The following is a 27008-nucleotide window of genomic DNA, read 5'->3' as shown; positions in this document are numbered from 1 at the left end:
TTGTGGTCTGATGTTCAGTAGGACGCCTCGACGCTGAAATCATTTGTCAATTAATTAGCTGATTAGCTGATTACTGTTCCAGCCTCTCAAGACGTAAGAATTTGATGCTTTTCTTTGTCTTCTGTCACAGTAAACTGAATATTTTAAGGTTTTGGACAAAGCTAGTGGCTTGAATATAGTTTTAAGGTAACTGTGTTGGGACATTAAACTCTTTCCTGGTTGTTTGATTTATCGAAAACATAATTGGCAAATTAAACAATAATGAAATTAAGTAGAAATAGTCCTGTACATTTGTATTAATATTCTACTCAATAATAGATGATATTTCAATGCAACGTAGAGATTGAAGTAGAGGATGAGAGCTTTACAACATGTTTAATCATGGAATATAGATATTTTAGTGTAAAGGTTATTATGGTAAAGCTAAATTAATTTTTTTCTGTGGTCTCTGTTGTGTAGTTCAGTTTATTTTGAATTTTTTCAGTCTTTTAATTTGCTTTCTTTATGCTCATTATTTAGTTAAATGTGTTATTTTTAATAACATATTTATATATATATAAAAACACATCATAAAGAACAGGTATTTTAATGTTGCCTTCACTTGCTGTTGGAATATACAGATTTTTATGATTGAAGGTTCACGAACAACTCAATTAAATAGCAAACAGGACTGGGCAAATGGGAGATGCACTAATGTCGTCTACATTACTGAGATGTCACATTGAGAAAACATAAAACAACTCGTTTATTATTCCCAAAACGCTGCTGTAGTACTCCATATAATACATGATGTCATTTAGTTATTACAGTTTTATAAAGGACTTTTTTTTAAAAGTGTGAGTCTTACATAAAATTGGCTTTTTAGTTACAAGAGTAATTGTACTTAATTACCTCCTCCTTTGGTTGTTACTGCTCAGGATGAGTGTAAAGAGGATTTCCCACAGCTCGTAAACGCAGCTTCAGGGGTTCAGTGAGTCCTGCTCCCGCTGAGCTCCGGATACCGGGAGGATGGAGGAGGACCGGGGGATGGAGGAGGAGGACTGTGGGATGGAGGAGAAGGACCGGGGGATGGAGGAGGAGGACTGGGGGATGGAGGAGGAGGACCGGTGGAGGGAGGAGGACTGGGGGAGGGGGGAGGTGGCTCTCCGGTGAGCACACACTCAGTCTCCGGTAGATAGTGTCTGTCGGTCGGTCGGTGTGTGTGAACGTGACGTTATTAATGAAGACAGAGACTTAATGAAACGGTGAAACTGCCTGGCTGGAGCTGGCGCAGCAGGACGGGGGACTCGATGAGATGCCTGTGTTGTTCCTGGGCTTTACTCCCGGCTGGGAACGATGGACTGCATCTGTATTGTCACGACTAAGGTAACCTGAAAGACCTCCATTAAATACCAACACACAAACACTGTAGACGGCGAGTTCACTCACTTGTGAGTCTGTGTTCAATTCGGCGTACATCCCATCCACCAAACAACACTTATGTCATTACAAAATCTACTTCTCTGGGAACTGTTCGCTGTTCAACCCAACGGTCTTTATCCCACTAATGGAGGCTGGAGATGAATTTTGGCGATGACATTTAAAAAAGTTAAGTTTGTAGGTAAATGCAGTAAATCATTACGGATGATATCACTGCTGAATTGAAAAAGACCACTGTCGACATATGAAGACTGATATCTTGTGATCTAATGTGATTCTTAACGGACAAGTGAGGAATTGTTAATATGTGATATTTCTTAATGCTAGTTTGGCGTAGCGTTTGTCTTTCCTGCAGCTTCAGTTGATTACACTGCTAATATGTCTCCTTTTTCTAACGTTTCTGTCGCCACTACAGAAACGTTAGATAACTGTTTAAATAAGCTAACGTTGTTTGACATTTCTGACCAATAACTTACAGTCTAAACTGTGCCTTTGTATTGATTACTGATACTTTATGTTGTTATTAATGATGAAAAGCTCAGCACCTTTTTGCTCCTCTTATTTGAAGTCACCTGATCAACCTTTGAGTTAGTAATGTGTATAATGTGATGTCATCTCTCTGTGGCTGCTGTGTATCTTTAGTACTGAAGGAGGAAAAGTCCATCTTTCACCTCCCACACATTATTTCAGGTCAGGTGGGCGCCCTTGTGCCTCCGTATCATCCAGGATGCTGCTGGTATTATTCCATGATGGATGCACTCCTGGAAAAACCTGGAAAAACTTTAGAGTAGTTTCTCAGATCTTGGAAATCTGAGATGAGGGAAAGGCTGTGTTCAGGTGTGTAGTGAGTTCAGATGGTTTTTAATGGTTAAAGGTGTTTTCACTGGATGATCGTCTTAGCGGATATGATCCAAGAAACGTCCACCCAAAATCATTTTTGTTATATTAATAAATTGGTTAGTAAGGGAAACGGTTCTTCCGTTTTCTCTCTTCACGGTTAGATGTTTGAATAAATCAATTCACTGTCAACCATGTTTTAATCAATCACAGTCCATTGACATATTTTAACGTAATAAATATATTTTTACCGTCCCGTAACATAAATATTTTTTTATCGTCAGGTAACAAATGTTTTTTTTTTACCGTTTACTTATGTTACATGATGGTAAAAAATATGTATCCTATTTTCTTACCATCTTCTAACATAAATAATTTTTTTTTTACCGTCCCGTAACCGAAATACATATTTTTTTACCCTCATGTAACAGATATTTTTTTTGCTATTTACAACATCTAACATAAATATACATTTTATTTTACCATCTTGTAACATAAACACATATTTAAATAATTAATGTAAAATAATAATTAATTATTATTATTATAAAAAAAATATATTACAATACAAAAATTAAATAAAAAGAACGCCTGTCCTGGAGGATGACTTGCCGAACAGATCAGGAGCTCTGCTGCGTGATGGCAGGATGTGAACGTGACCTTTCTCACTCTGTGTTAAACACGTGTTTACGTGTCTTTGACTCTCGGTGAGTCTGTTTTGGCGGTTTCTGAAGTTATGTTGAGGCGAGGCGGCTGATTCCCCTCGCTGTCTGATGTGGTCGGTATCGTGAGCAGTAGCGTCGTCCTGAGACGAGACTGACCCCAAATTCACACCAGAAAACAGTCGCACCTTATAAAAATGCCAAATATTTATTGATTACAATGCTATAATATTAATATATTAATATTAATATTAAGGTTAGGGTGCTTTTTGTTCCATAATATTATGAAATCGATACTTTTGACATAAAGTAAGAAGTCTAAATCAGATTTATGCTCTGGTAGCTTCTAACGAGACATTTTTATTATTATTATTATTATTATTATTATTTTTATTATTATTATTATTATTACTGACCAAACAATAATCATTTAATGTAAAAATAATTTAGATGAATCAATGATGAGTTCTATGTTGCAGTGTTTCATTACTACTCGTACTACAACCAGCTACTACCAATAATAAGAATAACAATGTTATTTCTCTTATTTTGTAAAGACCTCGTGTTTAACGTCACCTGTTCTTCTGGACCAATCACATCCCGACAGCGTGTTGGTGTCCAGACAAACGGACACAATAACAAACAGCTCTGATATTCAGTAACGAGTCAGTCAGCTGTGATTTCAGTCCCTAAGTCCCTGATGTGGAGGCAGGCTGAGTCCTGGACCTCCTGCTGGTTCTGGGATCAGATCCCCTCCAGGCCTCTTCATCTCTTCTCTAAAATCCCATTTCCGTGTGCCGTGTCGTCGTCCTGCTCGCCTCTGATCTGCTCTCGGCTCCAAAATCCTCCCGTTCTGCCACTTTCTCCTTAACCCTTGTGCCTCACTTTAAAAAAAAATGTTGCTCCGATGTCCTCACGCCGACCTTCAGCCGGACGACTTTTCATCTGATTTCACTGTCGCAGACAAATTTCCAGAATAAAATCACGTGAGCTCTGTTAGAGTTGTGGCGTGCTCCCCCCTGATCTCGATTTGTTTAGTGTAAATGTTGGACGCACCAAGCCGGCATCAAAGAACTTGCGGCGACGAAGGCCACAAGTTGCGTCGCCTCACGACGCCTTTGTCGCAGGCTAAAAAGTTGCACTCGAACACACCGCAAAGATGACAGCCGGTGGCCGACTACCACGTACGTTCTGCGCCTTAACGTTAGTTTTTACTTTGTACTGAAAGTTCAGGAAGGACGGATGGATGAAGTCATGGAGACACGTTAAATAAACACTCAAGTTGCTCCTCCATCTCTGAGCTCCATCTCACTACTACTTTACGCTTCACGTTTAGCATTAGCTCATACGTTAACCGCGGCTGCCATGACGGCGGCGGTGGTCATCCTTCCTCCTTCAGTCAGCTTGGTTCTCTATCGGCTGTTGTTCTTTCCCACGTGACCGCGTCATCGGCTGTCTTCGGGGATCCCCACACACAACAGGAGATCCTATCGTAAATATTCAACATGTTTAATATTTTAAATCGGTGCGGCGAGTATGAACCTCCGAGCCGATCGGGGGATGTATAAAACACTCTACCTCACACCACAGGAACATCTGGAAAGATCATCTTTATAGAACCATCAAACAATCAGGACTTTGCTGACGATCGTCAGGAGGAATCAGGACCAAAATCAGCTTGATTCTGGTGTAGTGTGGACCAGACGTTAGGCTCTCGCGTCACGTCACATCCGTTGGATTTCCCCCCCAAAAAACTGGCCCGGGTTCCATCCATCCATCTTCAACCGCTTATCCGGGTTCGGGTCGCGGGGCAACAGCTCCAGCAGGGGACCCCAAACTTCCCTTTCCCGGGCCACATTAACCAGCTCTGACTGGGGGATCCCGAGGCGTTCCCAGGCCAGTGTGGAGATATAATCTCTCCACCTAGTCCTGGGTCTTCCCCGCGGCCTCCTCCCAGCTGGTCGTGCCTGGAACACCTCCAAAGGGAGGCGTCCAGAGAGCATCCGTACCAGATGCCCGAACCACCTCAACTGGCTCCTTTCGACGCAAAGGAGCAGCGTCTCTACTCCGAGTCCCTCACGGATGACTGAGCTTCTCACCCTATCTCTAAGGGAGACGCCAGCCACCCTCCTGAGGAAACCTATTTCGACCGCTTGTACCCGCGATCTAGCCCTCATGACCATAGGTGAGAGTAGGAACGAAGACTGACCGGTAGATCGAGAGCTTTGCCTTCCGGCTCAGCTCTCTTTTCGTCACAACAGTGCGGTGAAGCGAATGCAATACCGCCCCGCTGCTCCGATTCTCCGGCCAATCTCACGCTCCATAGTCCCCTCACTCGCGAACAAGACCCCGAGGTACTTGAACTCCTTCACTTGGGGTAAGGACTCATTCCCTACCCGGAGTAGGCAATCCATCGGTTTCCTGCTGAGTTCTTCACATTAAAAGCGGTCTACAGGCTGATAGAGGAAACCCAGGAAGTCGTGGGAGGTCTCATTGTTTGGTTACAACCTTTAAAACATGTTTTATAAGTGTAAAAACGTACATACAGTCCCTTTTTAATGTTGGGATGTTTTTCTTCCCACACGTCTTCGTCTGTGCTGAACAGACAGACGTTACTGCCTCAGGGGGTTTGAACCCCCGCCCCGCCCCGCCCCGCCCCCGACAGACAAGGTGTTAGAGCCTCAGGTGCAGCCTGTGTGTTTGTAGGGCAGTGCCTCAGTGTTGGGACTATTTCCAGCTCCTTATTAAGTGAGTGCTGCAGCTCTGTGGCTCAGCAGAACCAAACACAGTCAGCTCAGTCTAAATAAAGTCGCTGTGCTGCTGCTGCTGGTCACGTTCCTGCAGACACACCAACAGCTCAGGACGCCTCCACGCTGACGACTCACGTCTGAGGACAGGGGTTACATGTTTAAACAAGGGCTGTCAAACGCTTACAATATTTAATCGCACATTATTTCTCTGTTCAAAATGTACCTTAAAGGGAGATTTGTCAAGTATTTGGAGTCACAGGGAAAGGAAATGTGCCACATGCAGCTGTTTTTATTTCGGTGGTTTGAGACGTGGGAGCGTTGTTGTTTCGTTGTGACTAACTTCTGCACTCGGTGTTCCACCTGTTGAACGCTGCTCTGGTATCTGATGAGCTGATGGATGACGAGCAGGTCTGCTTGCACATCTCACTCTGCGTTGTTTACTGTAATAATCTTTGCACGTGTTTGTTTCCAGTTAGGACTGTGTGTTAGCTCAAATACTTTTCAGTTCTGCTTTTAAACCCACAGAAAGTTTGCAGACTAGAGTTGACAAAATCCATTAGGGGTGGGAAGTATAAAACATAACATGTCCCTTACAATTTAAAAAGAAAATACCACTAATCTGTGGGGGAAATGTTTTTTATTCTTTGATTTTTGGGTTGCTGGATAATAAATAATTCCTGAATATTTGACTTCAGGACATCTCTGACTACATACATGCTGAATATCAAACATTTTTACTGGATTCATTTAGAGATTTTACAAAGTAAAAGTCCCTAGAAGTGTGTGATTGTACTTCTTCCCCATGGTCTAGTGTAAAAAAAAGTGAACAAAAACCGCAAAAAAATCGCAATACATATCAAATCAGCAACAAAGTATTGTGATAGAATCGAATCTGGAGTTAGGTGTATCGTCCTAGCCTTAATAAACAAACAATAAAATAAAAAATAATTAAAATCTAATATAAACTATAAAATTAAAACAAAAATAAAAAATAGGATTAAATACATAAAACTGAAAAAATAAAACTATAAAAGTAAATATACAAAATCTTGTTACTAAAATAAATATATAATAAAATAAAATGTTATATAATAAATAAAATAAAATACATATACTGTTACTAAAATAAAAACATTACAAATATAAAAATGATATATATATATATATATACATATATATATATATATATATATAAAAAACAAAATAAAAAATAAAATACTGCTACAAAAATGAAAATATAATAGAATATAATGGCATATGAACAATAAAATAAAATACTGTTACTAAAATACAAATATAATTCAAAGAAAATAATAAAATATAAAGCAACAATAAAATAAAAAATATTTAAATTCTAATATAAACTATAAAATTAAGACAAAAATAAAAAATACGATTAAACACAAGACTGAAAAAATAAAACTATAAAAATAAAAAAATTAAATCCTGTTCCAAAAATAAATATACAATAAAACATTTGTATATAATCAATTAAATGAAAAATAAATAATGTTACTAAAATAAAAACATTTAAAAAAAATAAAAAAATGATATATAAACAATAAAATAAAATAATCTTGCTTAAATAGAAATTAAATTAAAAGAAAATAAAAAATATATAAACAAACAATAGAATAAAAAAATATGTAAGCTCTAATATAAACTCTAAACTCATGACAAAAATAGAAAATAAAATTAAATGCAGAAAAAAATAAAACTAATAAATAATAAAATACCGTCACTAAAAAAAAAAAGATTTACAAAACTACTTGTATAAATCTAGATATCAAATTATATGTTGAATAAATAATTATATAATAATAAAAACGGCTAAAATAACCCTCCCAAAGGGTGACAGGTGACTCCATGTTTTTATATTATTTTTAAAGCAGCCGTCTCACCCTATAACTCGCCGTGGCCTTCAGCTACAGCAGCCTGTAATTAACATAAATAATTAAGTCACGTTTCCCCCCGAGAGCAGTGAGCTGCTGATCGGAGCAGAGAGCGGTGACGTGTGTTCATCCATCAACACACCGCAATAATAATAATAAAACTGCTGGTGTGTGTGTGTGTGTGCGTGTGTGCGTGTGCGTGTGTGAGAGAGTATGTGTGTGTGTGTGTGTGGGGGTGTGTGGGTGTGTCTTTCTGTGGTCAGTGTTTCCAAACTCTTTTTTTCTGCCACGACATACTACTAAAAAAATCCAGCAGTCACCCCAGCGTCCCAGTAACCAGTAAATAAACTACAGCTTGTCCGTATAAACATGAAGCTGCTGGCGGCGATGATAAACCCGCAGCTGCTCTCAGAGGAACTACACACTAACTTAGTTTATGCTCCGAACCCGTGACAGGTGATTTTACTTCAACAAAACACATCAACTTTAGCTTTATAGCCCCTCCCTAACTGAGACGAAATAGCCTCGACTCAGACGTCTGTTACATGCAACAGCTGCAGCATCAACTATTAAAAAGAAAGTATAAAACCTGGGTATAATTTTGCCGACTATTTTCGATTTGCACCTTATTGATATTGTATATTTACACTCTTTCCCTACTTTATACTGCAGCCGCTGCACAATAATGATAACTGTGCATGATAAAATATTTAAAGGTTTAGGGCTGTCTCCTGATTCAATATGTATTGGGGTTCAATATTACAATTTATTATGATTTTTGTTAACTTTTTTACCACTAGACCATGAGAAAAGTTGAGTCATCCACTTCTAGGGACTTTTACTTTGGAAAATCTCTAAATGAATCCAGTAAAAATGTTTGATTTTCAGCATGTATGTAGTCAGAGATGTCCTGAAGTCAAATATATCAGTCATTGTCAGGAATTATTTATTATCCAGCAACCCAGAAATCAAAGAATAAAGACATTTCCCTCACAGATTAGTGGTATTTTCTTTTAATTTATAAAGGACATGTAATGTTTTATACTTCTGATGAATATAATCCAATCAATCTGATTTCCATAGATGTATTTTGTATATACAGTTCCCTTATTTTGAAAACCTGACGTAGTTACTACTTCCTCTAACTTCTCCAAGGTGGTCTCTAGCTCTCCCGTCAGCTCCGTTCTCTTTATCCATCCATGGTCAGCTCCATCGGGGCCGTTTCAATGCAGAGAACAGAAATATCAGTATCTGGGTGCTCTACAGTCGTAGCGTCGGCCCATTTGACCACGGAGACGAGAGCAACGGCCGGCTTGACCGCTACGTTACCGCGATACGATAACGTTTCCTGTCCGTGAGAGAGTTAGCATGCAGCTTCAGCTCTGCTCTGTCTAGCTCTGCTTTTCCTGTCAATGTGTGAAACCCAAAGTGTTTCCATCCTTTACTGGATGTGTAGTGTTTACCACGCTGGATTTAACATGGGAGGGTGCAAGTCGTATCCACGACGACCCTCCAACGTTTTAGACTTTCTGAGGTTTGTTTTGGTTGACGGATACGGAACGGATATGACGTCACGTTACTCAGACTACAACAATAAAAGCGGTAACTTCCTTCTACCTCCACATAGACTCAGATGAAGTAAAAATGTCACGGTCACGCCAACACAACAACCTGCTCTGAGTGGCGTCGAGGTCCGCGGTGCTCAGAGTGTGTTGTCAGAGGCCGATGTGCCCTGAAGGAGGCCACAAGCCAAGAGGAGCATCCATGCGTGTTAAACAAAACACTCACACATACACAGAGAGAGGAGGCTGCCAGCAGACTGCAGGGAGGTGAGGAGAACAGAAGGAGAGGCTAGAGAACAGAGAGGATGCTGGGAAGGCGTGGGCGGGGCGCTCTCGGATGAAACAGAAAGGGAAGAAGGGGATGGGGGGACTCTGTTTGGTGTACAGTCTGGATGGCAGTGACCTTTGACTTCCATCGCGGTGTGATGACATCACTTGTTCTTTGTAGAAATGAGCTAGAAGTTAAATTGGCAGGTTTTCAATGGAAGTTTTGAATTGTGTTTTAATCATGGATGTATAGAGAGAACTGGATCCAGCGTTGGAGGCGGGGCCCCGGTCATTCCTATGAGAGTTGCTCAGTGCAGATGAAGCCTAAATGACTCGACTTCCATCTGGTAAAGCACCCGGATCTTGGCGGAGTAGCGTCCGAGATGGTTGGCGGAGTAGCGTCCGAGATGATTGGCGGAGTAGCGTCCACTCGGTCACGTGACTTGGTCACGGGGTCCCAACGTCACGCCGTCGTCACGGCTTGGCGCTCCAGCCTCGGTCTGGGTCTCACCCACATGAACGGAGGAAGGGAAATAACTCTGGATTCAGCTGTTAGTGCGCTTTACAACTTTAAAAACAACATTTTTTAAATAAGGACTATTAGAGTGTTCGTACTGGGGAGTTGATTCACCTAAAAAAAAAAGATCCTCTTAGTTACAGACGTCTCTTTCCCAATGTTAGTCTATGGGAATAAGTCTTTTTGGGCCCGATGGCATCACATGACGGACACAGAAGTTGCAGTACCGCCATTTGGCCGCTACGGAAGTCCAGATCGACGACCGGCGCACTTCCCCGGGGGCTTGATTTTAATATTTTAATCTGTGACAGCTACACATGATGACGACTAAAAGTCGGCGTCATGTCAACGTTATTAAGCTTCAAATGATTCGGTACAGCTGTAAACAAAGTGGTGACTCCTTACCTTTGAAGCGGTCATATAAAGTCTGAATATGTGTCCATGCCTTGATTATTTATATTCCTTTAGTTCATCAAAACGTTTTTTCATAAAAAATGAACCCAAGTTGTGAATATTGTCATGTTTAGTCTACTAAGAAATAAGCAAATGAAAGCCCAGGCTATTAATTGCCTTCTGTGGATCTCATGTTTTTGCTCCTTTTAAAGTTTTTTGCGTTGGTTAAACAGACTTATTGTAGTTATAATAATAATAATAGTGTGATGGTTCATTCAGCAGGCGTTTCAAAGAGGCTGATTCTTCCTCCTCTGATCCTCCTGTCTTTTATGGTCGTCCCCCCCCCCCCCGGGTCTCCTCTCTCCATTTGTATTCATGCTGATGGAGAATCTCTGTGGTTTTCCTGCATATTAAACTGAGCTGTCATATCTGCAGCAGCTCTCTGCCGCGCTGAATAATGCATCCGTCTTTGTGTTTCTGTGTGTTTTAGAGAGACAGACTGAGAGATGAAAAGGGGGAGAGAGAGAAAGAAATGTGAATTTTGTTAACATGATCCGTTTCCATTATTAAACCGACCGATCCTTTATGGGAAGAGAACTTAAAGGACAAACATTAGATTTAGTTTCTCTGTGTTGGATTAATGAAGAAAGTTACAACCTTTAAGCCTTTTATCATATCAAACCCTTTTTTTGTTTTACTTCTATTTTATACTACTTTTATTTTCTGCAGTAGACATTCACTGTATTTTAGGGCTGTCAAAGTTAATAACGCGTTAACGCAAGTTTCTTTTAACGTCACTAATTTCTTTAACGCATTAACATAACTTGTGATTTTTAGGTTGTATCGGCTCAGTTTTAAAGCTAGAGTGAAGATACTGGTATCGTAGTAAACTATAAAACCTGATGAATTCATCGGTACCAACCATGTCAGACTAGCTGGTCATGAAGGAGGTTAAATAAAGCTCCAAACTTACGCTTAATGTTGGCAAGGAAAAACTGTCATGTCCATGTTCAAAGGGGTCCCTTGACCTCTGACCTCCAGATATGTAAATGTAAATGGGTTCTATGGGTACCCACGAGTCTCCCCTCTACAGACATGCCCACTTTATGATAATCACATGCAGTTTGGGGCAAGTCATAGTCAAGTCAGCACACTGACAGCTGTTGTTGCCTGTTGGGCTGCAGTTTGCCATGTTATGATTGGAGCATATTGTTTTATGCTAAATGCAGTACCTGTGAGGGTTTCTGGACAATATCTGTCATTGTTTTGTGTTGTTAATTGATTTCCATTTTTTATATTTATTTATTTTTATATTTTTTATATTTATCTATTTATTTATATATTTATTTATTTTCCATTATTATTTTTATATGTATTTTAGATTTTTAGATTTTTTAAATATATATTTATTAATTTTTCATTTCAATTTTTATTTTTTATATTTATTTATATATTTATATATTGTATTATACATAAGTAAGTACATATACTACATATACATACACATACATAAGTACCTGTGAGGGATTCTGGACAATATCTGTCATTTTTTTGTGTTAATTGATTTCCAATAATAAATATATACATACATTTACATAAAGCAGCATATTTATCCACTCCCATGTTGATAAGAGGATTAAATACTTGACAAATCTCCCTTTAAGGTTTGTTTAGAACAGATAAAAATGTGTTATTGATCACGGTTAAATATTTTAATCAGTTGACATGTATGTATATATATATATGTTTATACAATATACAGTAAGATATATTAGACTTCAAACCACAGCTATACAAATATGTGTATAATTACACCTGAAGTCAAGTACTTCAGTAAATAGAGAGGCGTCACACTTGTGTTATTATTCGTGTAATATCCTGAGTTTTCAGAGCTGTATTCTGGATTAAAGTTGATTAACACCTCCAAGAATGAGGGTAATGTGAGCAGATCTGGAACACTTGAGAGTAGAAAGTATTCATTGGATTAGTATTCTGCAGTATTATTAGTACTATGAATAGATTCTGCTCTGCTGCAGTGGGGGAAAAAACAACCCAAATCAAACATGGAAAAAGCAGGAAAGAAGAATATTTTAGGCTCTGGCTTGGAAAACAGAAAGTCATGGAAACCTTTAGAGGAGAAGTTGTAAACTGTGTGTGTGTGTGTCTGGTGGTATGCTGCCCTCTGCTGTAGATGTGTGGTGGTGTATCTGAATATTTCTGCATCCTGGGGTCCCTAAACAGTCTTGAATTACATAAATTGTGTCTCACTGTAAAGCTGAGTGGATCCAATGAGCCCAACTGGATTCATGTGTGATGATGTTAGTCCCCATAGGAGACATTTCATTCACCTCACTGTATAAAATGACCTTGTGGTGACCTCTAGGATAATCACAGCCTCATGAAACTTTACAGCCACAAACTAGAGACCTAGAGCATTCAGAGGATGGATGGATCAGACTAGAGACCTAGAGCATTCAGAGGATGGATGGATCAGACTAGAGACCTAGAGCATTCAGAGGATGGATGGATCAAACTAGAGACCTAGAGCATTCAGAGGATGGATGGATCAGACTAGAGACCTAGAGCATTCAGAGGATGGATGGATCAGACTAGTCTTTATTATTTTGCAGTAAGTAGTCACTATCATATAAGTGTGCTGGATGGTCTATGACCAGCTGCTGTCTGCAGTGTACTCATACATGTACAGACAACTATCATTTTATTGTGATACTAAAGAAAACTTCAAAAGCGTGATGATTCAGCAGCATCTTCTCTTCTATAATTTCTAAGTTTATTTTGGATCATCAGAGATGATATCCTCGGGAAGAGGAAATCACACTGACTGATATCAGCATGTGTTTCAGTGCAGTATCTCTGCCTCCCCTTCTACTCTCTGGCATCCTCCTGTGGACGCTTTAGTCGTTGTCCTGCTGAATGTCCATGGGGCCGGGGTTATCTGAGCCATGTTCAACCCTTCTGTTTGTCAATTCAAATCAGTAATCAATACCCGTCTGATTAAAGAGAGAGGAGATGATAGCGGCATCATCAATGTGTGCAAAAATGTCCCAGAAAGATGCATGTTTTTGGGGATCATATGGTGTAAATATAGTACATAGAGCATTTCCACCTTTATAAAGTGTTAAACTACGTCATGCTGTTACGTGAAGCTGTAATGTAGCCGACGCCAAAACAGAGATTTACAGAACCTCATCATTCAATATGAACCCTTTCTCCTCTTGTCTGTCTACAGTACTCATTTATATGGTGAACCCAGGTTAAGGGTATTTTCTTTTTTTCTCGTAAAGTTATGACTTTATTCTCGTAATATTACGACTTTATTGTGTAAATCTCAGATGTGTTTTCCCTCAATGTGGCCCTAATACTCCGTAGTACATTGTCTCTTTGGCCCTCACTGCATTAGACTTATATACTCTATACTTAGACTATAAACTGTGTTACCTTCATCACAATGATCACATGTTTTGCAGCTCCTTTTGATAGTAAAGGTTGCTGACCCCTGGGTTAACCCTTTCAAACACGCAGTCAGCCCTGGTTGATCCCTTGTGTGAATGAGGTATTACAGACCATAATAACCAAGGTTAAAAAGGAAGTTAGCCGGTCCAGTGTGGACATGCTCTCGTTGTGATGGACTTTGTCTCTTCCCCAAACATTTTGTTGACCTCCTTCGTAAAATATTACTTTAATTTATACGTCTAGATTTTTTAGTTTTTACATCATTTATAAAAACACAAATACGTGACAGAGCATGGACACAATATAAATAAAGAAAATATATCACTCAGCTGATGTGAGCAGTGGAGTCCAGCAGGGGGAGCCACCTTAGTGGTGTAAAATAACAGAGTGAGATGAATGATAAGGAATACATGAAGCATTATAAGCCTCATGTTGGACTTTAGACCACTTTCACTGAGAACCTGAGACAATCCTCTAAGTATTACCTGACGCCACAACCCAGGGACGTACCAGAGACCCGGGTCATGTCAGGTCCATCTGCACAAAGATAGAAGTCCACACAGTGTGAGTCCTGCATTGTGTGTGTGTGTGTGTGTGTGTGTGTGTGTGTGTGTGTGTGTGTGTGTGTGTGTGTGTGTGTGTGTGTGTGTGTGTGTGTGTGTGTGTGTGTGTGTGTGTGTGTGTGTGTGTGTGTGTGGGGTGAGCGATGTGTAAAAAGCAGCAGGGTAAATTTAGAAGAAGGCCATCACATCTGAACCTGTCAGCTGCTATCACTGTCACTGCAAACACTCAGTCTGCACTGCTGGACTGCACTCTCTCTCTGTCTGTGTGTGTGTGCATGCGTGCACGTGCGTGTGCATGCAGCCTGACTCAGGCTTTGATAATGAGGCGCTTCTTAAACAGCAGCAAACCCAGATGGAAGCTAATTGGTGCAAACTGTCCAAAAATGTAATTCACTTTAATGGGAGCTTCTTCTTCTGAGGCCCGTTTGAGGTCGAAACACAAACAGCTGAACTTCCATTTAAATGTCCTGCTCTCCAGAGGATGAACCCTCTGTATATTTAATGCAAACAGGGTAGGGCTCGGTCAATTTTTGTTAACCTTTTTAACACTATACCATGTGGTCAGCAACCTTTACTATCAAAAGATGCCATTTTACACAAAACAGGTGCAGTGAGGGCCAAAGAGCGAATGTACTGTGGAGTATTAGGGTCACATTGAGGGAGATTCTGAGAATAAAGTCAGAATATTACGAGAAAAAAAGTCAGAATATAACGAAATGAAGATGCTAGATCTGTGAACTTTTTGCAATTTAATCATAAACACACTGGTCATGTAGATATTAGGGCTGTCAGCGTTAATGCACATTTGTTTATCTGCCACTAATTTCTTTAACGCAATCGATCTTTCGGAGGTTGTCTCAGTTTTAGAGCTAAAGTGAAGATAGATGAAGTTGATGAATGAAGATTATTGTTATATTACGACTTTTTTTCTCGTAAAGTTATGACTTTTTTCTCGTAAAGTTATGACCTTATTCTCGTAATATTATTACCTTTTTCTCGTAAAGTTATGACTTTATTCTCGTAAAGTTATGACCTTATTCTCGTAATATTATTACCTTTTTCTCGTAAAGTTATGACTTTATTCTCGTAATATTACAACTTTTTTCTCGTAAAGTTATGACTTTTTTTCTCGTAAAGTTTTGACTTTATTCTCGTAATATTACGACTTTTTTTCTCGTAAAGTTATGACTTTATTCTCGTAATATTACGACTTTTTTCTTGTAAAGTTATGACTTTATTCTCGTAATATTACGACTTTTTTTCTCGTGATGTTATGACTTTATTCTCGTAATATTATTTTTTTCTCGTAAAGTTATGACTTTATTTTCGTAATATTACGACTTTTTTTCTCGTGATGTTATGACTTTATTCTCGTAATATTATTTTTTTCTCGTAAAGTTATGACTTTATTTTCGTAATATTACGACTTTTTTTCTCGTAAAGTTTTGACTTTATTCTTGTAATATTATTATTTTTTTCTCGTGATGTTATGACTTTATTCTCGTAATATTATTTTTTCCTCATAAAGTTATGATTTCTTTTCGTTATATTACGACTTTATTCTCGTAATATTTTGACTTTATTGTGTAAATCTCAGATGTGTTTTCCCTCAATGTGGCCCTAATACTCCGTAGTACATTGTCTCTTTGTCCCTCACTGCATTAGACTGATATACTATATACTTAGACTATAAACTGAGTTACCTTTATCACAATGATCACATGTTTTGCGGCTCCAGACAGATTTTGCTCTCAGAGTGACCAGATTTGTGCATTTAACTTGAATATTCCTGTATTTGATATATTCTAATTATTGCATGTCAGTTTCTTCCAGTATTGTGCAGCAGCGCTAAAACAAACCTCCCTGTAGCCGACACCTCGTCTAATTTACATTTCCCCCAACTGTTTTTTTTTTTTAGTCTAAGCTGTGTGTGGGTAGATTTTAATATTTGCTCGGTGTAATTACTGTCACATGTGGCTTTAAATGAGCAGCGGTCCTGTTTCATAGAGAGCCTTTGACTCATTTTAATGTAATATAACGACACCGAGAGCTTCTCTTTCTTCTTCCTCCTCACTTCTCACATTTTCTCTCATCCCGTCTTCACCCTGGATGACTAACTCTCACCGACAGACGGTGGGTGGATGTGTGTGTGTGTGTGTATGTGTGTGTGTGTGTGTGTGTGTGTGTGTGTGTGTGTGTGTGTGTGTGTGTGTGTGTGTGTGTGTGTGTGTGAGTGTGAAACAGTCCAATTAAAAGCCAGCAGAGAGACGAACAGATAAAAGTGACGGACCGACTCACTTCTGTAGTTTTTTGGTCGTCAGTCTCGGGAGGAATCGTCTCAGCTTCCTGTCGTCTCCACCCGGGACGCACACACTGATCAGATAGGTGGCGTTTCCTCTGCTGACTGTCTCCGAGGGAGGTTGTCCCCCCGTCCTCCGTCCGCAGTCTGCAGAGGTTGTTGTCCTCCTGCAGTGCCGGGTTCAGACTACACGTTATAATTAGATTAAAATATTTAATCACGATTAATCGCAAATTAATCCCACATTTTGTATCTGTTAAAAAAAAAGTATTTATAATACTCTTATGTATTTTTAGATTGTTGTAAACTGAATAAAAATTGCGAGTCATAAAATAAATATATAAATAAATATAATACAAGCTGCTAGATGCTAAAAATATGTCTAAAAGCTGTTTTAACCTCTTTTGAAAAATTCGATAATTATGCACAATCTGTACTAATAACTATAACGGCATTATAGAGCTGCTGGTTTCCTACTGGTCAGTCGTTATAGAGCTGCTGGTTTCCTACTGGTCAGTTGTTATAGAGCTGCTGGTTTCCTACTGGTCAGTCGTTATAGAGCTGCTGGTTTCCTACTGGTCAGTTGTTATAGAGCGGCTGGTTTCTTACTGGTCAGTCTGTCTGTAGTCATGTTGTTATTGATCGGTGGTCTGATTGATACCTGAGGCCTCATAGTTACACTGATTCTCCATTTTAGTTCATTACTCCTCTTCCTCATCTACTCCCTTTTTCTCTCCTCTTCCTCTCTCTCCTCCTCTGTCTCTTCCTTTCTCTCAGTTTCTTCTCTTCCTCTCTCTCCTCCTCCTCTTCCTCTGTCTCTTCCTTTCCCCTGGTTAACATCCTCTTCCTCTTCCTCTCCTCCACATCACTGACTCTGTCCTACATCACTCTACCTTCCCTGAGGATACACCCCCACTCTCTCTCTGTCTCTCTCTCTCTCTCTCTCTCTCTCTCTCTCTCTCTCTCTCTCTCTCTCGTTTCCGATGAGTCATGTGACCAACCTCTCTCGCCCCCACCCCCCTCTCCCTGGAGACCAATCACACCCCCACAGAGGAAAGCTTAACACACACACACACACACACACACACACACACACACACACACTAAACACAAGGACTGTCGCTCGCCCGGCTCTCTTCATCATCACCACTCTGTCAGTGTAGAGAGAGAGAGAGGAAGAGGGAGAGAGAGGAAGAGGGAGAGAGAGAGAGCGGAGGCAACAGGGAGAGAGGAGCAAAACAAGAGAACGAGGGAGAGAGGAGTCAAGGCGACCGCCTGAGAGGAGGTCAAGAGGGAGAGGAATATATTCTACCAGAAGAAGAAGAAGGAGGAAGAAGAGGAGGAGGAGGAGGAGGAGGGGTCAGCGGAGAGGAGGAGGGGGGAGGTTCTCCCTGAATGAAGGAAGAGCTCTGGGAGTCGTTTCCTCCCCGCCGCGATGGAGCGACGCGAGGAATGAGGGCGGATGGTGAGAGCAGGGAGCAGCAGCAGCAGTGGAGGAGGAGGTGGAGAGGATGGAGGTGGAGGCGGAGGAGGAGGTGCGGGGGAAGCCACGGCCGGAGCCGCCGGGCGGCGCGGGAGGAGCCGGCAGCGCTCCCGGAGGAGGCGGCTGTCGGCCAACTGCCCCGGCGCCGACAACATGTCCCCCGGCACCAAGAAAGTGGAGTGTTTCTCGCCCATGCTGTGCCACTGCAAGGTGGCGTGCACCAACAGCACCATCTCGCTCATGTTCGGCTGCAAGGTGGGTGGAAACATCTGGAGGGAGCCGCCGGAGGGAGATCCTCGGCACAGTTCGGGGCTTCACGTGGGTGGGCGTGTGTGAGGTCACGGCGTCGGGGTGCAGTTTGTTTATAAAGCTCTAATTACAAGAAAGTAGAAGGCAGGGTTGTGATTCTCACTGAAGGGAAAGATTGTTGTTAAAATGCTTGAAGGACTGAACTTCATCTGGTTTCGTGTCAGAATCATTCACGATTAATCGATTGGTATGTAAAAGTGCTCGTCTTCAAGTTGCTTATTTTGTCCAAAACTTGAATAAAGTCTGTTTTCTGCAGCAGATCTTCACTCTGGAGGAGCTGAAACTAGAGACGCTTTGGAGCTTTTGCTTGAAAACTGACTCCAACGATTAATCGATTATTGAAACTAGGGATGCACCGATATTTCAGGCCGAGTACAAGTACTTACATTTGGGTACTCTCCGATACCGAGTACCGGTACGAGTACTTCTCTGTGCCTAAAGACCCTCGTTAACAGCCAGCTGGAGGGTGTGAGCGACACACGGCGGGCTGGGGAGTCCCGCATACGAGGCGGTGCGCCGCGACCGGCTCTAGGTCGGCTTGGAAAAGCTCGGGGCGAAGGTGCTTCCCGGGGCCGTGGACAAAGTGCTCGCCGTGCCCTCACTCCCCGCCGGGGAGGGACGGGGCCCCCTGCTCCCGGTGCGGACTGTCCTCAGTGCGCACCAAAACCACGTTGCGTCCCCCAGGGTGGGGCTCGGCCCACGTAAAAGGCGCCAGGGGTCTGCGACACAGCCGACCCGTCTTGAAACACGGACCAAGTGTAACGCACGCGTGAGTCAGAGGGTGCAAGCAAAACCCCGTGGGGGGTGAAAGTGAGGGCCGGCACCCGCCGGCTGAGATGGGATCCCGGGCCCGCGGGGTCGGGCGCAAAACCGGCAGTTTTGAGTTAAATTATAATGTCTTTGTTTTATTTTGGTAGTCTTGTTGTTCGTCATATCTGTCAGAAAATTTGCCTAAATTCGGCACATTTAAAAAAAAAAAAAAATCATTTTTAATTTGAAGCGGCAGACTTTTACTCTCTAGGACTCTGAAAAGGCAGGATCCTACACTTCCCATGATGCATCGTGATTGTTTTTTTTTTTTGTTAAAGGCAGCGTCGTCCCCACAAAACATTTTTCTGTTCAGGTAAACTAGAATGTTGAAACACCTGAAACACTGAAGTTAATCAGAATGGTCGCTGATCCTTTTTCTTGAATTTGAATTGTGGGTCTTTTCTATCAGTAAAAACAACATCAAGTTCATTTATGATATTTCTGAACACGGTGATGAGCAGTTAGACAATCAGACGCGGTGATTTAACCATTAAGGCAAAGTCATTTTTGGGGTAAAATTGAAGCAGCAGAAGACGAGATATCCTGATTTTTTTGTCCATAGTTCGCAGCAAAATCCCAAAACGCCACTAAACGGTGTGTTGAAAAACTTAAAACCTGTAAATTTGTCCATATTAACACGCAGCGTTTTCCCACCAACACAACCTCTAAAACATTCACAGAAACAGGTTTATTAAAAGTGGTGCCAGAGCAGAGATGGACCGACACTCAAGCAGAAACAAAGCAGAGAGGAGACCTGTGTGGGTGAGACAGAGAAACACTGCAGGGCAGTGAACGCATCACAGAGAGAGAGGAGAGAAACATGTGATACAGAAACACAGACGAGCTGAGAAGCACAGAAACATTTCATTCAAACGACCAACATTCAAAAGCAGATTGTGCTGCAGCTCTGCGCCTGTCAGACAGCAGCTGAGGGGGGAAAAGCCCTGTTAACTCGTTGTCACCGAGTGTTTACCGTTTGACCTGACGCGACACGATAGGCCGCCGCGATAGGCCGCCCGCGCCGCTTATCATCTCTGCCTCGGTGAACCGGCCAATCGGAAGCTCTGATTGCAGCGGCGCTGAGGCGTGATTGGCTTGTGGGGGGGGGGAGCGTTGGTGGCATGCACGTGCATGTGTGGTCAACATGTGCTCTGCAGGGAAACACCAACGAACTGAAACCACATGAGATCTCCTGATGGAGAGAAGCTGAATGAGTGTTTGAGATAAACATTAAGGTTGATGCTTTAATATTTCTGACTGCTTTGGTTCTCTTATTCATCCAACAATCCAAGAGACATAGCAGCACACCATTCAGAACGGCAGCACTTCAACTCTACGGGATTAAAGGACATCTTTTTTACATGCAAGCTTTATTTATTTATTTATTTATTATAAAATCTAGTCTGTCAATCGATTAAAATAGTTAATCACGATTAATTGCAAATTAATCACACATTTTGTATCTGTTCTAAATGAACCTTAAAGGGAGATTTGTCAAGTATTTAATACTCTTATCAACATGGGAGTGGACAAATATGCTGCTTTATGCAAATGTTTATAGTTTAGGGCTGTCAAAGTTAACGTGATAACGCGTTAACACAAATTTGTTTTAACGCCACTAATTAACGCATTAATGCAATCAATCTTTCAGAGGTCGTAGCGGTTCAGTTTTAGAGCTAGAGTGAAGATACTGGTATTATATGAAACTAGAAAACCTGATGAATCCGTCGGTAGTGAAGGAGGGTAAATAACGCTCCAAACTTACACTCAATTTTGGCGAGGAAACACTGTCATGGACATTTTCAAAGGGGTCCCTTGACCTCTGACCTCCAGATTTGTGAATGTTTGAGGTTTTTTGTCTGAAGAAATGTCCGAAAATTGTCCAAAATATTTCAGAAAGAAGTCCAAACATAGTCCGAAAAAAGTCTGAAAAAAGGCAGAAGAAAAGTCCGATACTGGTATCATATGAAAATATAAAACCTGATGAATCCAACGGTACCAACCATGTCAGACTAGCTTGTAATGAAGGAGGTTAAATAACGCTGTGAACTTTCATTAAATTTTGGTGAAAACAGTAAAAAACAGCAACGAGTGATAGAAAACTCTGCTCGTTTGTGTGTGACGAAGCTGTGTTAGTGAGGAAAGCTGAAAGGACAGAGACCGACTGACAAACGCTCTCCTGCTCTGAACATGAACTCTGGACTTTGTGGTGTTTCAGGAGGCCTCAGTTATTCTCTCATTGTAGTTTCACATGTTCTCCACCAGCTGTGTCTGATACTCTGGAATGAAGACAGGAAGAAAAGACTTTGTTCACGTTAGTTTATTCATCATGTGAAGCGTCACTTTGTTCACACATCCCATCAGTAAAGTCTGTTAAAGGATTCAATGATCTCATGTTCACCATCAGTTGGTTTGACCAGAATCTCAGCCATGAGAAAGAGAACAATGAATGATCTCCTTATTGATTATGATCAGGATGATTACACTTCTAGAATACCTCAGAACAACAACAACATGTGGTCTGCCAACACACATCAATGTGGTTATAGATCTCTTTACGAAGAGTCTTGTTCTAATTAGCAATCTGATAATTTAACCCTCTGTCCCTTTAAATGACTTCTGTCTATTTCAGTTTACACAACTCAGCAGTGGTATCATAACAATGAGGCTTAAGTCCAGCATAGAGAGGCTCAGTGAATGTGGTCTGGACTCTGTGGAGGAGAGTCATGGTTTCAGAGACGCTGTAGAAGGACAGAATACCTGCACTGTGATCCAGGTACACTCCTACTCTGGAGGACTAAGGACCTGAGATGGGAGTTTGAACACTGTTGTACCAAAATCTATAACTGTTATTGTTACAATCTAACATCCAAGATTTGTCATTGTATCCAAATTCACATTCATCCGTATTCCCTGCTCTGCTGATACTCTTGTATGTGACTGCTACCTCAACTCCTGTCCCTCTCCACTCCACCTCCCAGTAACAACGTCCAGTCAGACTCTCTCTACTCAAGACCTGAAACTTATCAGTGAATCTGTCTGGGTGACTAGAATGAGACTGTTCTTCTCTCATTAATGTTACTTTTCTGTTCCCCTCAGATAATAACAGCTCTGTGTTTGCTGTGTTTGGATCCAGTTTGATTTCTCGTGAATATTTTAAGAATCCAGCTCTGGTCTTGGGCTCTGGTTGTGACAGTAAAACATCCACATTAGACACTGTCCATGAGACGTTTGTCCATTTCTCTCTCAGAACGTCCTGTAGTTTATCTCTGACTTCTGACACAGCCGCCGTCACGTCCTCAAAGTAGCTCAGAGGACGGATATTGATGCTGGATGAGTGTGTAGACTCGCTGAGCGGTGACAGTGACTGGTAGTTGATTAGAAACTGGTTGTGATCCTCTGTGTGTGACAGCAGCTTCAGCTCAGCGTCTCTCCTCTTCAGCTCAGTGATCTCCTGCTCCAGCTTCTCCTGAAGCTCTTTGACTCGACTCACTTCACTTTTCTGCTGGGATCTGACCTGCTGCTTCACATCACAGCTTCTTTTCTCCATGAGACGGATCATCTCGTTGAAGATCTTCTCACTGTCCTCCACTGCTTTATCAGCAGAGCGATTGACGGCCTCCACCTCCTGTTGGAGCAGCTTCACATCTTTCTCTCTGTCCTGGATCCTCTGCTGGATGTTGAGTCGACTCACCTCCAGCTCTCTCTGCCTCTCGGTCCTTTCTGCTGCAGCTGAGACGGTGTCGTGGCCTTTATGTTCATCCACAGAGCAGAGATAACAGATACACTGCTGATCAGTACGACAGAACATCTTCATCACCTCATCGTGACGAGAGCAGATGTTCTCCTGGAGCTTCTTGGAGGGCTCCACCAGCTTGTGTTTCTTTAATGGAGCCACATCATAATGAGGCTGGAGGTGTTTCTCACAGTAAGAGGCCAGACACACCAGACAGGACTTGAAGGCTTTCAGTTTCCTCCCAGTGCAGAAATCACAGGCCACATCTTCAGGTCCAGCATAGCAGTGATCAGCAGGAGCAGCTTGGAGTCCAGTCTTCTTCAGTTCCTCCACTAAATCTGATATTATGGTGTTTTTCATCAGGACAGGCCTCGGTGTGAAGGTCTGCCTACACTGAGGGCAGCTGTAGATCTTCTTCTCATCCTCTCCATCCCAGAAGCCTTTAATACAGTTCATGCAGTAGTTGTGTCCACAGGAAGTAGCCACCGGATCCTTCAGTAGATCCAGACAGATCGAACAAGAGAACCTTTCGTGGTCCAGCTGAACTCCTTGCTGCGCCATTTCACCTCTCAGAGACGACGACTGTCTGAGTCTCACTTCCTGAGAAGTGAAACTAGTTTGAGCTCTGATCTAAACAACATGTGCACTGAATGCAGCCTGTCAGCTCTCACTGCACCACCATGTCGGTTACACCCATCTTCAAAACTGTAGATCTGAAGGGGAGGGAACGAGGAAATAAGAGGACAGAGTGCAACTGGGTGTGTTTGAGAGGAGGAAGAGGAGGAAGAGGTTATCAGGCTCTGGTTCATTCCAGGAAGAGGAGCTGCATTTTGTTTTCTCAGTTACAACAGAGCCTCGTGGTTACAACACGCTCTTTAGTTGTGAAATACTTCTCGGGTCGTATTTGTGACGAAACAGAAGAAATGCAACTCTCACAGCTCCAGTTCAGAAATCTCTGAGTGGGGCAACTTTCAGCTGCTTCCTCTTTTGACGGACAGTCTCAACGAGGCAGTGAGCAGACTGCCAAATGCCACCGCAGGAAGACTAGAAATCTACAGTTCACAGGCATATGGTGCTGTTTACGCAACACCACTTGAGTTTACTTGTGCTGAAGAAACACATCTGTTCTGCACGGCGATGTGACCATGTATGAGCAAGAGCTGCACCCACCAAACCACCAAACCACCAAACCACCAAACCACCAAACCACCAAACCACCACGCCATGGCTCAGTCTGAAGGAAAGATTAACCAACGAGGATAAATATTTGTTTATGAAGCTGTTTCACGTAGCAGTGACTTAATACAGCTCTAATCCGGCTGTAAAGAGGGATCATTAAATAGGGAGGCGGATATCAACCGGGGTTATTGTAGTAAACTGAAACTAAAACAAAACTGAGCAGAGAAAATAGTGTTAGTGAACTGAAACTAAATAAAAACTATATCAAATATCAGTACTAGGGCTGTCAAAAGTTAACACGATTATAACGTGTTAACGCAATTTAGTTTTAACGCCATTGATTTCTTTAACGCATAAACGCAACTTGTGATTTTTAGGTTGTTTTGGGCTCAGTGTTAAAGCTAGAGTGAAGATACTGGTATCATATGAAACTAGGAAACCTAAAGAATCCATCGGTACCAACCATGTCATACCAGCTTGTCGTGAAGGAGGTTAAATAATGCTCCAAACTTACGCTTAGTTTTGGCGAGGGGAAAACTGGCATGGCCACTTTCAAAGGGGTCCCTTGACCTCTGACCTCCAGATCAGTGAATGTAAATGGGTTCTATGGGTACCCACGAGTCTCCCCTCTACAGACATGACCACTTTATGATAATCACATGCAGTTTGGGGCAAGTCATAGTCAAGTCAGCACACTGACACACTGACAGCTGTTGTTGTCTGTTGGGCTGCAGTTTGACATGTTATGATTGGAGCATATTGTTTTATGCTAAATGCAGTACCTGTGAGGGTTTCTGGACAATATCTGTCATTGTTTTGTGTTGTTAATTGATTTACAATAATAAATATATACATACGTTTGCATAAAGCAGCATATTTGTCCACTCCCATGTTGATAAGAGGATTAAATACTTGATAAATCTCCCTTTAAGGTTCATTTTGAACAGATAAAAAATGTGCGATTAATCGCGATTAAATACTTGAATCGATTGACAGCCCTACTATATTTATTATTTGGAGCATTGTTTGGAGCGCTATTACTCTACTAGCTGGTATGACATGGTTGGTACCGATGGATTCATCAGGTTTTATAGTTTCATATGATACCAGTATCTTCACTCTAGCTTTAAAACTGAGCCGCTACAACCTAAAAATCTCAAGTTGCGTTAATGCGTTAAAGAAATGAATGGCATATCTTATTATTGCGTTAACTTTGACAGTCTTATTTTTTAATAACCAGTTTGAACCCAGTTCTGATCGGTGTGTTTATGTATCTCTGGCTCTTGTTTTTCTGATACATATCTGTTATTATTAAGTGCTTTGAGTGGTCGGTCTGTCCTGGAAGGCGTTCGTAATGTTTCTCTCTGTTATTCACGTGAAAAGGATCAGAAGTAGAAGAAGTCGGTTTCAGAGTTTTTCTGGTGAGAAGAGTTAATCCAACACTCGCTGGCTGGCGTGGAGTTCAACATCTTTAATGTCATCTGATCTTATAGCCGTACGTCAGTCTGTTTCCAGCTCTGACACCTTGTGACTTCTTCTCCTCCTTCGCAGGTTATTATCACCTCTCAGGTGAGATCTCAGAGAGCCAGAGCAGTGAAGTGTCTCCCTGAATCTCCCTCTTTAGTGTTAATAAACTCTGCTGTAGAAAACCTCTGATGGGCTCCACTGTAAATGAACCTCCCAGCTGACCTTTTGCCCCCTGGCTCTGATTGGACGGTGGAGGAGGGGTGGAGGGTGTTGGAGTTACTGTATCATGCAGAATTGACCTCTGAACCCTCAGGCACACAGAGAGCCGCTCAGATTACCGCTGCGTGGATCAGGATGTGATCGGTATCTGAAGGATTGGGAAGCTCTTAAATCTGCGACTGGGCGTTGTTGGACGGTCGGATTGAAACGCTGTGATTAACCGCTCTTCTTCTGCTCTATGACAGTTTGATCGCAGCCAGTCTTAATTAAGTCCCATTGATCAGCTGCCACACATCGACTGCTCTCACCACCACGCACTCGATAGATTGTGCTGGAAGTTATCAGTCGTAAAGTGTTTAGTGAGCTGCTGTTTCACAAACATTTTGCTGAAATGAATTGGATGTGTTTTAGATTTAAAAACATCTGGACCGATCCAGGGTCTGAAATCTCCACAACCAACAGTCGAAGGTGGACAACTTGTACTGCAGTACTAGTAGTAATACCACAGTGTAGAAGCAAAAGTCCTGCATTCAAAGTCTTACTTTAAAGCGGCAATCCTTTAGATTTCAGTCCTGGTTGATTTACGATTTCTATTTGAGTGAAAACAGTGAATTTGTGCTCAGAGTTTTGCAGCTGGAGTTTTTTTTGTTGAAACATGAGCTTCACGTTTTCAGAATTATGTGCATAGTTTCTTTTTTTGTTTCTATACAATGGAGAAATACTGTAATACAGCATTTATTTTCCCTCGGAATGTCACCAAAGAACGTATACGGATAAGAAGAGAAAGTCAATTGTTCGTTCCATTCATTGCAACGTCAGCGCCCAGCAGCAGAGCTACGCTTCCGCCATTTTGGACTGAAAGCGACTACCGGATGCCAGTAAAACTAAACTAACTGACAAATCTCCCTTTAAGGTACATTTTTGAACAGATAAAAAATGTGCGATTAATTTGCAATTAATTACGATTAACTATTTGAATCGATTGACAGCCCTAGTTAGAATTTACCTTCGCCCAATACTCATTTTTACTGAATAGAGCCTGAACGCATCATAATGTGGCATCTCCTGTTAACGTTAGCTGTTAGCTCCGTGCAGGACAGCGCTGCCCACCGGCTTCTAACAGCTAACGCTAACTAGCTCTGGTCCTGCCGATTTCAACACAGATTTGTT

At 41.5% G+C, this 27008-nt stretch overlaps 1 protein-coding gene and 1 pseudogene across 25 annotated transcripts in view; one reads left to right on the top strand and one right to left on the bottom strand.

Annotated features, from left to right (window-relative positions):
* The window catches only part of LOC119498442 (discs large homolog 1-like protein), a 136857-nt gene that overhangs the window by 40965 nt on the left and 68884 nt on the right, over positions 1–27008 (top strand). The window contains exon 1 of one of the 25 annotated variants that reach the window (XM_037787389.1): positions 1078–1365. The exons of 23 other annotated variants lie outside the window; for them this stretch is intronic. In XM_037787389.1, the coding sequence (XP_037643317.1) occupies positions 1336–1365 (30 nt within the window). In that variant the 5' untranslated portion in view covers positions 1078–1335. Of the gene's footprint in view, positions 1–1077; positions 1366–17885; positions 18374–27008 lie in introns of those variants that run through there. One more of the 25 variants, XM_037787377.1, reaches the window with a different exon arrangement.
* Positions 21542–23790, bottom strand: LOC119498454 (annotated as a pseudogene).

This window comes from Sebastes umbrosus, chromosome 12, assembly GCF_015220745.1.
Source record: "Sebastes umbrosus isolate fSebUmb1 chromosome 12, fSebUmb1.pri, whole genome shotgun sequence".
Lineage (NCBI taxonomy): Eukaryota > Metazoa > Chordata > Actinopteri > Perciformes > Sebastidae > Sebastes > Sebastes umbrosus.
This window is presented reverse-complemented; position numbering and strand designations above follow the sequence as displayed.